The following is a 13,623-nucleotide window of genomic DNA, read 5'->3' on the forward strand; positions in this document are numbered from 1 at the left end:
TATATACAGGGGGTACCGGTACAGAGTCAATGTGGAGGCTATATACAGGGGGTACTGGTACAGAGTCAATGTGGAGGCTATATACTTATTCATTAACTGTGTTTAAATGTTCACAATGCGTTACCTCATTCTAAGTAGTATGCTATATACTTGAAATAGAGTCTCTTAGATTAACTGCTATGCTAGTGTGGACATTCTTTCTAAACCACCACACCTATTGATTCTGTCAACGGGCAAAGGGGGGATATCCACAGGTTGTTAAAACCAATCATAGTCTTGGAGTCTGTGTTTCTGTAAGACTAAAGCTTCGATCACACCGACAGCGTCGGTACATTTCGGTACACCAGAAAGACATTCATTTCCCCAATGAAAAACGCTGCGTTTGCCTTGCAGAGGCAGTTGCAGTGTGTTCTGTGTGTTCAGTGTGTTCAGTGTGTTCTGTGTGTTCAGTGTGTTCTGTGTGTTCAGTGTGTTCAGTGTGTTCAGTGTGTTCAGTGTGTTCAGTGTGTTCTGTGTGTTCTGTGTGGTGCCCTATTTTGGATGTAGCGTTCCTATGCGATTTAAAAACTGTATGCGTAGACCGTTTTGACAGAAATGGTAGCAGAAGGTAAATGTTGAACTTATGTCGCGTACATATGCAGATGGTGCTGTGTACCGCGGGGGCCGTGTACCGCGGGGGCCGTGTACCGCGGGGGTCGTGTACCGCGGGGCCGTCGGTGTGTTGGAAGTTTGAGTTTTACCCCCCACTAATGTAAAAGGCACAATGTGTTGCTTAAACAACAACAAAGCAGTCACCCTGCCCCTTTGGTATATCTAATGTTACGGTTAGGATTTTGGGACAGTAAGCTGATCCTAGATCAGTTCCTAAGGTCATGACTTCTCTGTGTGGTACATCCTCAGTTAACTAATGTTTGGTTTCCTCTATAAACCCTCACCGTGCCTCCTACCAGCGCCCGTAACAGAGAACCACGACACCCTGATGAGGGAAGCTACGCCCGCCAAAGCTGTCGCCGCTGGAGACCTGATCACCACGGTAACGCCGGAGAAGAAGGCGGAGGAGGAGAAGGCCGAGGAAGAGGAGGGACAGACCGACGCTACAGAGACGTCAGATCCTAATGTCCCCTCAACCCCCCTCAGACACGACAACAAGGTAAACATCATCATCCTCCTCCTTCCTCATATTAGCCAATGGGGTTAGTCTTAGAGGTTTGGTTTGTTTTAAAGAGTGCCATTAGCAAAGGACCAATATGATTGATCCAGGGCGACCTAGCAACTCTGAGTTGAAGTTACACTCACAAGCTGAAAAACAGATCCTATAAACTTCAATGCCTCCTTGCTCTGAGTCCGTTCTATATGACAACCGGAGGGGTTGTGCTGCGAAGAAATATCAATGACTTAGCCCGCTAACTTGAAGACATATTCGGAAATATTCTGAGATCATATATATATATATATATTTTTTTTTTAGAAAGTTAAGCTTGAAATGGTCATAGTCTAATTGACACAAAAACACATTGAAGTTCAGCTTTAGTCAATAGTTATTTCTGGTTGTTTACCAAAGATAGCCGGCTAGTTCGTTGATCGTGATTTATTGTAAATAAAATAACTCTAGATTGACGGAATCCTAAACGGCTGTCTATCCATGGACATTACTCCCTGATGTTGCTTTATCACTGTCAGTACTGTCAAAGGACGTTACAACCTCTATATTACTGTCAAAGGACGTTACAACCTCTATATTACTGTCAAAGGACGTTACAACCTCTATATTACTGTCAAAGGACGTTACAGCCTCTATGTTACTGTCAAAGGACGTTACAACCTCTATATTACTGTCAAAGGGCGTTACAACCTCTATTACTGTCAAAGGACGTTACAACATTATTACTGTCAAAGGATCTTACAACATTATTACTGTCAAAGGACGTTACAACCTCTATATTACTGTCAAAGGACGTTACAACCTCTATATTACTGTCAAAGAACGTTACAGCCTCTATATTACTGTCAAAGGACGTTACAACCTCTATATTACTGTCAAAGGACGTTACAACATTATTACTGTCAAAGGATGTTACAACATTATTACTGTCAAAGGACGTTACAACATTATTACTGTCAAAGGATGTTACAACATTATTACTGTCAAAGGATGTTACAACATCTATATTACTGTCAAAGGACGTTACAACCTCTATATTACTGTCAAAGGACGTTACAGCCTCTATATTACTGTCAAAGGACGTTACAGCCTCTATATTACTGTCAAAGGACGTTACAACCTCTATATTACTGTCAAAGGACGTTACAGCCTCTATATTACTGTCAAAGGACGTTACAGCCTCTATATTACTGTCAAAGGACGTTACAACCTCTATATTACTGTCAAAGGATGTTACAACATTATTACTGTCAAAGGACGTTACAACCTCTATATTACTGTCAAAGGACGTTACAACATTATTACTGTCAAAGGATGTTACAACATTATTACTGTCAAAGGACGTTACAACATCTATATTACTGTCAAAGGACATTACAGCCTCTATATTACTGTCAAAGGACGTTACAACATCTATATTACTGTCAAAGGACGTTACAACCTCTATATTACTGTCAAAGGACGTTACAACCTCTATATTACTGTCAAAGGATGTTACAACATCTATATTACTGTCAAAGGGCGTTACAACCTCTATATTACTGTCAAAGGACGTTACAACATCTATATTACTGTCAAAGGGCGTTACAACCTCTATATTACTGTCAAAGGACGTTACAACCTCTATATTACTGTCAAAGGACGTTACAACAGATATGTTACTGTCAAAGGACGTTACAACCTCTATACTACTGTCAAAGGACGTTACAACATCTATATTACTGTCAAAGGACGTTACAACCTCTATATTACTGTCAAAGGACGTTACAACCTCTATATTACTGTCAAAGGACGTTACAACCTCTATATTACTGTCAAAGGACGTTACAACCTCTATATTACTGTCAAAGGACGTTACAACATCTATATTACTGTCAAAGGACGTTACAACCTCTATATTACTGTCAAAGGACGTTACAACCTCTATATTACTGTCAAAGGACGTTACAACCTCTATATTACTGTCAAAGGACGTTACAACCTCTATATTACTGTCAAAGGACGTTACAACATTATTACTGTCAAAGGATCTTACAACATTATTACTGTCAAAGGACGTTACAACCTCTATATTACTGTCAAAGGACGTTACAACCTCTATATTACTGTCAAAGGACGTTACAGCCTCTATATTACTGTCAAAGGACGTTACAACCTCTATATTACTGTCAAAGGACGTTACAACATTATTACTGTCAAAGGATGTTACAACATTATTACTGTCAAAGGACGTTACAACCTCTATATTACTGTCAAAGGACGTTACAACATTATTACTGTCAAAGGATGTTACAACATTATTACTGTCAAAGGACGTTACAACATTATTACTGTCAAAGGATGTTACAACATTATTACTGTCAAAGGATGTTACAACATCTATATTACTGTCAAAGGACGTTACAACCTCTATATTACTGTCAAAGGACGTTACAGCCTCTATATTACTGTCAAAGGGCGTTACAACCTCTATATTACTGTCAAAGGACGTTACAACCTCTATATTACTGTCAAAGGACGTTACAACCTCTATATTACTGTCAAAGGGCGTTACAACCTCTATATTACTGTCAAAGGACGTTACAACCTCTATATTACTGTCAAAGGACGTTACAACCTCTATATTACTGTCAACGGACGTTACAACCTCTATATTACTGTCAAAGGACGTTACAACATCTATATTACTGTCAAAGGACGTTACAACCTCTATATTACTGTCAAAGGACGTTACAACCTCTATATTACTGTCAAAGGACGTTACAACCTCTATATTACTGTCAAAGGACGTTACAACATTATTACTGTCAAAGGATCTTACAACATTATTACTGTCAAAGGACGTTACAACCTCTATATTACTGTCAAAGGACGTTACAACCTCTATATTACTGTCAAAGGACGTTACAGCCTCTATATTACTGTCAAAGGACGTTACAACCTCTATATTACTGTCAAAGGACGTTACAACATTATTACTGTCAAAGGATGTTACAACATTATTACTGTCAAAGGACGTTACAACCTCTATATTACTGTCAAAGGACGTTACAACATTATTACTGTCAAAGGATGTTACAACATTATTACTGTCAAAGGACGTTACAACATTATTACTGTCAAAGGATGTTACAACATTATTACTGTCAAAGGATGTTACAACATCTATATTACTGTCAAAGGACGTTACAACCTCTATATTACTGTCAAAGGACGTTACAGCCTCTATATTACTGTCAAAGGACGTTACAGCCTCTATATTACTGTCAAAGGACGTTACAACCTCTATATTACTGTCAAAGGACGTTACAGCCTCTATATTACTGTCAAAGGACGTTACAGCCTCTATATTACTGTCAAAGGACGTTACAACCTCTATATTACTGTCAAAGGATGTTACAACATTATTACTGTCAAAGGACGTTACAACCTCTATATTACTGTCAAAGGACGTTACAACATTATTACTGTCAAAGGATGTTACAACATTATTACTGTCAAAGGACGTTACAACATCTATATTACTGTCAAAGGACATTACAGCCTCTATATTACTGTCAAAGGACGTTACAACATCTATATTACTGTCAAAGGACGTTACAACCTCTATATTACTGTCAAAGGACGTTACAACCTCTATATTACTGTCAAAGGATGTTACAACATCTATATTACTGTCAAAGGGCGTTACAACCTCTATATTACTGTCAAAGGACGTTACAACATCTATATTACTGTCAAAGGGCGTTACAACCTCTATATTACTGTCAAAGGACGTTACAACCTCTATATTACTGTCAAAGGACGTTACAACAGATATGTTACTGTCAAAGGACGTTACAACCTCTATACTACTGTCAAAGGACGTTACAACATCTATATTACTGTCAAAGGACGTTACAACCTCTATATTACTGTCAAAGGACGTTACAACCTCTATATTACTGTCAAAGGACGTTACAACCTCTATATTACTGTCAAAGGACGTTACAACCTCTATATTACTGTCAAAGGGCGTTACAACCTCTATATTACTGTCAAAGGACGTTACAACCTCTATATTACTGTCAAAGGACGTTACAACCTCTATATTACTGTCAAAGGACGTTACAACCTCTATATTACTGTCAAAGGACGTTACAACCTCTATATTACTGTCAAAGGACGTTACAACATCTATATTACTGTCAAAGGACGTTACAACCTCTATATTACTGTCAAAGGACGTTACAACCTCTATATTACTGTCAAAGGACGTTACAACCTCTATATTACTGTCAAAGGACGTTACAACCTCTATATTACTGTCAAAGGACGTTACAACCTCTATATTACTGTCAAAGGACGTTACAGCCTCTATGTTACTGTCAAAGGACGTTACAACCTCTATATTACTGTCAAAGGACGTTACAACAGATATGTTACTGTCAAAGGACGTTACAACCTCTATATTACTGTCAAAGGACGTTACAACAGATATGTTACTGTCAAAGGACGTTACAACCTCTATATTACTGTCAAAGGACGTTACAACATCTATATTACTGTCAAAGGACGTTACAGCCTCTATGTTACTGTCAAAGGACGTTACAACCTCTATATTACTGTCAAAGGACGTTACAACAGATATGTTACTGTCAAAGGACGTTACAACCTCTATATTACTGTCAAAGGACGTTACAGCCTCTATGTTACTGTCAAAGGACGTTACAACCTCTATATTACTGTCAAAGGACGTTACAACAGATATGTTACTGTCAAAGGACGTTACAACCTCTATATTACTGTCAAAGGACGTTACAACATCTATATTACTGTCAAAGGACGTTACAACATCTATGTTACTGTCAAAGGACGTTACAAAGGTAGAAAGTACGATAAGTCTTCACAACCCATGCCTAGATGAACCTCTCAAGTCTTCTCCTGAACGGTTAAGGAGTGTCATTTCCTTTTTTAGAGTATAGGGGTGTCACCCCACAAAATGATTCATTATTTCAAGGTTTATACAAATATGTCCATTTAATCGAATGTTCCGTCTGTAAAACAACAGTCCAAACCCAATGTCTCTAAAAGAAAGTGGCAGCCGATTTTGCTCTGAGAATGTAGCATGTTTAGAGTGAATTTGAACGTCATCACAGGCATGATCAGAAAGTGGTCACTGCCTCAGTAGAACTGTGGGCTCGCTACTTGGCAGAACGGCGCTAACTTCCGACGTCAACTTGACAAGCTAATTTACTAGCGGCGTGTTAAGGTTTGTGAGTGAAAAGAGGGGATTTTTCTAAATGAAATCCACTGAATACAGAACTAAATGAGGACTAAATATATTCTGAACAGAAATATAAATGCAACATGTCGAGTGTCGCTCCCAATGTTTCATGAGCTGAAATTAAAAGATCGCAGAAATTTTCCATACGCACAAAAATCTTATTTCTCTGAGGAGTATCTTTGTAAATAATAAAGCCCTTTTGTGGTTTAAAAAAACAAACGTATTCTGATTGGCTGGACCTGGCTCCCAAGTGGGTGGGCCTATGCCCTCCCAGGCCCACCCATGGCTGCGCCCCTGCCCAGTCATGTGAAAGCCATAGATTATGGCCTAATTCATTCATTTCAATTGATTTCTTTCTATCTACTGTAACTCAGTAAAATCATTGAAGTTGTTGCATTTATTTTGTTCTGTATATATCTACTTACAAAGCTAACAGACTAAATTTCAATATCCACCCTCCGCGAGAGACCGTCTGTTCCTGTTTTCGTTGTGTATTTCTGAGTCCTTTAAATCGCCATAGAAACGGCCCCCTCTCAACGTAGTTTGATCGCCAATATAGGCATTGAAAGCCAAGGATCTGGAGGTGAACATGATGACGAAGGTATCAAATTGATCTTGATTTGGAGGTGGATCCAGCAGAAACGTCACAACAGTGCAGCTTGGCATGGTCTTAGAAGGGCGCACGGCTCTCGAACTTTGCCTCTTCCGAGTCCGTACAGGGAGTTGCAGCGATGAGACAAGACTGTAACTACCAATTGGAGAGAAAAGGGGTTAAAAGTTTTTTTTTTATTTTTTTTTTTTTAACAAACATAAAACTAAATAATATTTTACACTGTCAAGTCTATTAAGGTGGTAATATTGTAGAGAACAATCTAATGATTCATTCTGTGTAATTGATGATGACATAGGGCGAAGAAAACAACATTTTGACATTCATTTCATAGCACCCTCTTGAATTGGTCCAGTTGTTCTGTACATTGTACAGCAGTGACTGAACTCCCTACAGCGAATGACTTGGCCGTTATTATGAATTTCCCCCAATGCTTCCAGCTTATTTACCCACTGCTATACTACAACTGACTGCTTCTTGTCTAATTAGCCTTTTCTTTTCTCCTCCCGTCCATTCTGCTCACATGTATTGACTCACCATCCATACCATCTCCCTTCCATTCTGCTCACATGTATTGACTCACCATCTGTACCGTCTCCCGTCCATTCTGCTCACATGTATTGACTCACCATCCGTACCATCTCCCGTCCATTCTGCTCACATGTATTGACTCACCATCCATACCATCTCCCATCCATTCTGCTCATATGTATTGACACACCATCCATACCATCTCCCATCCATTCTGCTCATATGTATTGACTCACCATCCATACCATCTCCCGTCCATTCTGCTCATATATATTGACTCACCATCCGTACCGTCTCCCGTCCATTCTGCTCACATGTATTGACTCACCATCCATACCATCTCCCATCCATTCTGCTCATATGTATTGACACACCATCCGTACCATCTCCCTTCCATTCTGCTCACATGTATTGACTCACCATCCATACCATCTCCCGTCCATTCTGCTCACATGTATTGACTCACCATCCAAACCATCTCCCGTCCGCACTCCCTCCCTCAGCGCTCCCCGTGCCTGTATTCCCGTGACCCCCTCCGCTCTGAGCTCTCCCTCCCTTCCTCCCCCGTGGCCTCCACTAAGGTCCGTCGGCGGCGCAGGGAGAACGCGTCCCGTAAACGCTGTGCGTCCGTCAGCCCGGTTAAATCCTCTGCGGGGTGCCGTCGGCGCCAGGCCAAAGCGGACCGCGCCGCCGCCCTCCTAGAGGAGCAGGTGTTACTCCTGTCGGCCCGGAAACAGCGTCTAGAACAGCTGAAGGCCCACGGGAGGCGGGGCGGCACTCTGTTCTCCTTCTCCCTGCACCTCCCCGACCTCTCCTCTTACCTAGACGAGGATGGCTACCTCACCTTCCCCGACATCACGGAGCTCACCTTCCTCCCTGAGAGCGTGCAGCACTTCCGTCCGTTCAGGTCACCCTCCCTCATCCCCTGCTTCCTCTTCATCTTCTTCTTCCTCTTGTCCACGTCGTTCTCGGTGCCCTACGCCCTCACGCTGTCCTTCCCGCTGGCGCTGTGTCTGTGCTACCTGGAGCCCAAGGCGGCTTCTCTCACCGCATCCATCGCTCAGGGCCTGCATCAACATGACAGTTGTTCAGAGGAAGAGGAAGAGGAAGATGAAGAGGTGTGTCCTACTTACAGTAGGCCTTAAAGTATACTATTTCAGTAAGGTCACAGAATAGTCTTACTGCGTCCTGTCCAGACTTGGGCTACGTCCAAAAATGGCACCCTATTCCCGATTCCCGGGCTCTGGTCAAAAGTAGTGCCCTGTATAGGAAATAGGGTTCTGGTCTAAAGTAGTGCCCTGTATAGGAAATAGGGTTCTGGTCTAAAGTAGTGCCCTGTATAGGAAATAGGGTTCTGGTCTAAAGTAGTGCCCTGTATAGGGAATAGGGTTCTGGTCTAAAGTAGTGCCCTGTATAGGAAATAGGGTTCTGGTCTAAAGTAGTGCCCTGTATAGGAAATAGGGTTCTGGTCTAAAGTTGTGCCCTGTATAGGGAATAGGGTTCTGGTCTAAAGTAGTGCCCTGTATAGGGAATAGGGTTCTGGTCTAAAGTAGTGCCCTGTATAGGAAATAGGGTTCTGGTCTAAAGTTGTGCCCTGTATAGGAAATAGGGTTCTGGTCTAAAGTAGTGCCCTGTATAGGGAATAGGGTTCTGGTCTAAAGTAGTGCCCTGTATAGGAAATAGGGTTCTGGTCTAAAGTAGTGCCCTGTATAGGAAATAGGGTTCTGGTCTAAAGTAGTGCCCTATATAGGAAATAGGGTTCTGGTCTAAAGTAGTGCCCTATATAGGAAATAGGGTTCTGGTCTAAAGTAGTGCCCTGTATAGGAAATAGGGTTCTGGTCTAAAGTAGTGCCCTATATAGGAAATAGGGTTCTGGTCTAAAGTAGTGCCCTATATAGGAAATAGGGTTCTGGTCTAAAGTAGTGCCCTGTATAGGCTAATAGGGTGCCATTTTCAGACGCACCCTCAATGACTTTTGTCTGTCAAGTGTTCCTACTTTCAGAGCCTCGTCTCTTGATGACATCGTCATGACATCACCATCACATGATCCATATTTTATTATCTTAATGCATACGGAGATGTTCATGGGAGTTGCCCTAGCACCATTTCCTGTTGGATGGCTTTTTTTTTTTTTATTTTTTTTTTAAAGAATGTCAGCTTCTAATATGAAGGTAAACTCCAATGTAGTTTGGCGTGATGGCTGATTTACCACAGCGGGGACCTTTGTCAGTTTGAGGGTGGATTTAGAGGGTTTGTTGCTTCATCCCCCCCCCCCATCTCGTGTCGTCTTCATTCACGGCCGTACACTCTGGCTGCTTTAGACTAGATGCATACAGACACACTGTTCCACTCAGTCAGTCTCTCTGCATTTACCTCTAGCTAGATGACACACACACACACACACACACACACACGTCACAGTGAAAACAGGAAGCATTTAGCAAGACCAGAGCTGCTATGATGCAAGCCTCTGATGCTTAACACTGCAGTTTATACAGAATGGACTGGAGTCCCGTATAGATCTAGTTTATACAGAATGGACTCCCGTATAGATCTAGTTTATACAGAATGGAGTCCCGTAAAGATCTAGTTTATACAGAATGGACTGGAGTCCCGTATAGATCTAGTTCATACAGAATGGACTGGAGTCCAGTATAGATCTAGTTCATACAGAATGGACTGGAGTCCCGTATAGATCTAGTTTATACAGAATGGAGTCCCGTATAGATCTAGTTTATACAGAATGGACTCCCGTATAGATCTAGTTTATACAGAATGGAGTCCCGTATAGATCTAGTTCATACAGAATGGAGTCCCGTATAGATCTAGTTCATACAGAATGGACTGGAGTCCCGTATAGATCTAGTTCATACAGAATGGAGTCCCGTATAGATCTAGTTCATACAGAATGGAGTCCCGTATAGATCTAGTTCATACAGAATGGAGTCCCGTATAGATCTAGTTCATACAGAATGGAGTCCCGTATAGATCTAGTTCCACTAATGCAGAGAGACTGATAAGTCCCCTCCATACCCATTACATCCCTATAGAATCATCTTGCACATGGATGCTAAGAGGAGGCCTGAAAGTCTGACCACATTTTAACACCGGGTCAATTGAAGGCTTTTGAAGGAGAACAAAGGAATAGTTTTGTTTTTATAAATTTATAAACGTACCCAGCTAACTTATAAATATAACCAACTGAAACAAATTATTGCTTTCCAAATCAAATCGAGCAACAAAAAAAAAAAACGATTTTATTACAAAACATAATTATTGGATTTGACCGAAGTGGCCTTAAACCGTAAGGTTAACATTTCCTCTGAGTCTGTTTGTAAACTATGTTTCCTTCTGTTGCTTTTTTCTTCTCCGCCTCGTTGTTGTTTTATCTTTTAACAACTGTGACTGTTTTGCTTTTTAAAACATTTTCCCCCAAGGCTGCTCCATCCTCTCTCTTTGTGATCGTTATTAAATGATATTATATTAACAACGTTTGTGTTGAACGTTTGACCTCTCTTCTCTCGTTTCCCTGCTTTCTGATCGGAAACGGTTCCGTTTTTTTTGTTTTCTACATACCAGACGGACAGCGAGCAAACGGACTTTGCCTTTGACGGGGAAACTACGGCCACTGAGGTTGGTAGATATCCATCCAGGAGAACAACCCTCTCGGGAGTCTGGAAGCATGGAAGACTCCCAAGTGTATCCATCATTGAGGGAGAGAATTTCCCCATGGTTTAATATTTAATATATCCTGTTTATTTTTCAGTATTCACCATGGTTGAGTTCTTGGGGGATGCCTGATTTTTTTTTTTTCTCCCCCCGTATAGTGAATTTTTCTAAAGCAAACGTTCTGCTATGTAGCAAATATATTTTGGGGTGTTATATGTGCATGTTATTAGTATATTTATGTGAAGGACTTTCACTCAGGACTTAATCTCAGGTTTCCTGATTCTGTACTGTACCTGTCTCTCTCTCTCCATCCCTCTACTTTGCTATCTCTCTCTCTCCCTCCACTGTGCCCTCACCTCCTCCCTCCCTCCCTCATCCCTCACCTCCCTCCCTCATCCCTCACCTCCCTCCCTCATCCCTCACCTCCCTCCCTCATCCCTCACCTCCCTCCCTCATCCCTCAACTCCCTCCATCCCTCACCTCCCTCCATCCCTCCATCCCTCACCTCCCTCCCTCCATCCCTCACCTCCCTCCCTCCATCCCTCACCTCCCTCCCTCCATCCCTCACCTCCCTCCCTCCATCCTCACCTCCCTCCATCACTCCATCCCTCACCTCCCTCCCACATCCCTCACCTCCCTCCATCTCTCTTCCTCCTTTTTTCTCCTTCTTTCTCTGTGCTGTCAGTCGGAGCCGGAAGATGATCCTTCTGAGATGAGGACACAGGTACTCTGGGTTTACCGTCAAGGCCCGGTTTCCCAAAACCAGCCGATAAGGCTAAGTTGATTGTTAGAGCATCGTTAAGTCTACGAGCTGTTTCCCAAAGCCATCGTTACTAAAGTTGCTCTTGAAAACACTCGTAAAGCCAACCTCTTCCTCAGACCACTCTAGAACAACGGAGAGCGTCGTAAGATGCTTTTTTTGCCCTCCAGCGTCACTTTATACACACAAGTTCTCCGCTAAACATAGAATCAAGATGTTTATCTGCGTGACCCTATGAGGGGCGTGGTGCTTGGCCTTAAACAAACTCTTTATCTGAGCAATTATAATAGTGTCAAATCATTTTAATTCCTTTTTTTTTGTATACAATATAGCTGAATGATTTATTTTATTACAGTTTGTTATTGCTCATCTTTATGAAGGGTGTCGATAATGTGGGTCTCTGTTGTATGTGTCTCTGCTACCTGTATATTGCCTCGCCTGCCTTCTGCTACATTATACACAGAGCCTTCAGGAAGTATTCACACCCCTTTTTCCCACATTTTGTTGTGTTACAGACCTGAATTTAAAATTAATTAAATGTTGTTGGGTTTTTTTTTTTCTTCAGTGGCTTACACACAAAATACCCCCACGATGTCAAAGTAGAATTAGGTTTTTCATATTTTTTTTTTTACAAATTAATCATTTGCTCATCAATAAGTGCTCACCAAAAAGTGGCTTAACAAGTCACGTAATAAGTTACGTGTACTCACTCTGTGTGCAATAATAGTGTTTAACATGATTATCTTAATGACTCTCTACGCCACTCACATGATTATCTGTCAGGTCCCTCAGTCCAGCAGTGAATTTCAAACACAGATTCTATCACAAAGACCAGGGAGGTTTTCCAATAGTTTGTATAAGAAGGGCACCTATTGGTAGATGGTAAAAACTCAAACTAAACTGTCCCATAGTGGTAGAGCGTGCTCACCAACCTGGATGTGCTCACCAACCTGGATGTGCTCACCAACCTGGACGTGCTCACCAACCTGGACGTGCTCACCAACCTGGACGTGCTCACCAACCTGGACGTGCTCACCAACCTGGACGTGCTCACCAACCTGGGCGTGCTCACCAACCTGGGCATGCTCACCAACATGGGCGTGCTCACCCCCCTGGGCGTGCTCACCAACCTGGGCGTGCTCACCAACCTGGGCGTGCTCACCAACATGGGCGTGCTCACCCCCCTGGACGTGCTCACCAACCTGGACGTGCTCACCAACATGGGCATGCTCACCCCCCTGGACGTGCTCACCCCCCTGGGCGTGCTCACCAACCTGGACGTGCTCACCAACATGGGCGTGCTCACCCCCCTGGACGTGCTCACCAACCTGGACGTGCTCACCAACCTGGGCGTGCTCACCCCCCTGGACGTGCTCACCAACCTGGACGTGCTCACCCCCCTGGACGTGCTCACCCCCCTGGACGTGCTCACCAACCTGGACGTGCTCACCAACCTGGACGTGCTCACCAACCTGGGCGTGCTCACCCCCCTGGACGTGCTCACCAACCTGGACGTGCTCACCAACCTGGACGTGCTCACCCCCTGGACATCGTGTGCTGAAGGGTGTATTTGTTCTCATAAGTGTTCTAATCACAAACAATTGAGTTATTCTTCAATTTGTAAG

At 42.6% G+C, this 13,623-nt stretch overlaps 1 protein-coding gene across 20 annotated transcripts in view; it reads left to right on the forward strand.

Moving 5' to 3' along the window:
• Nucleotides 1-13,623, forward strand: part of epb41l3b (erythrocyte membrane protein band 4.1-like 3b) — a 100,329-nt gene that overhangs the window by 58,710 nt on the left and 27,996 nt on the right. For 10 of the 20 annotated variants that reach the window (XM_036966494.1, XM_036966486.1, XM_036966493.1 and 7 more), the window contains exons 12-15: nucleotides 951-1,150; nucleotides 8,073-8,687; nucleotides 11,149-11,202; nucleotides 11,924-11,962. In XM_036966494.1, the coding sequence (XP_036822389.1) occupies nucleotides 951-1,150; nucleotides 8,073-8,687; nucleotides 11,149-11,202; nucleotides 11,924-11,962 (908 nt within the window). The remainder of the gene's footprint in view (nucleotides 1-950; nucleotides 1,151-8,072; nucleotides 8,688-11,148; nucleotides 11,203-11,923; nucleotides 11,963-13,623) is intronic. The other 10 variants (XM_036966488.1, XM_036966491.1, XM_036966495.1 and 7 more) reach the window with 4 other exon arrangements.

This window comes from Oncorhynchus mykiss, chromosome 28 (assembly GCF_013265735.2).
Source record: "Oncorhynchus mykiss isolate Arlee chromosome 28, USDA_OmykA_1.1, whole genome shotgun sequence".
Classification (NCBI taxonomy): Eukaryota; Metazoa; Chordata; class Actinopteri; order Salmoniformes; family Salmonidae; genus Oncorhynchus; species Oncorhynchus mykiss.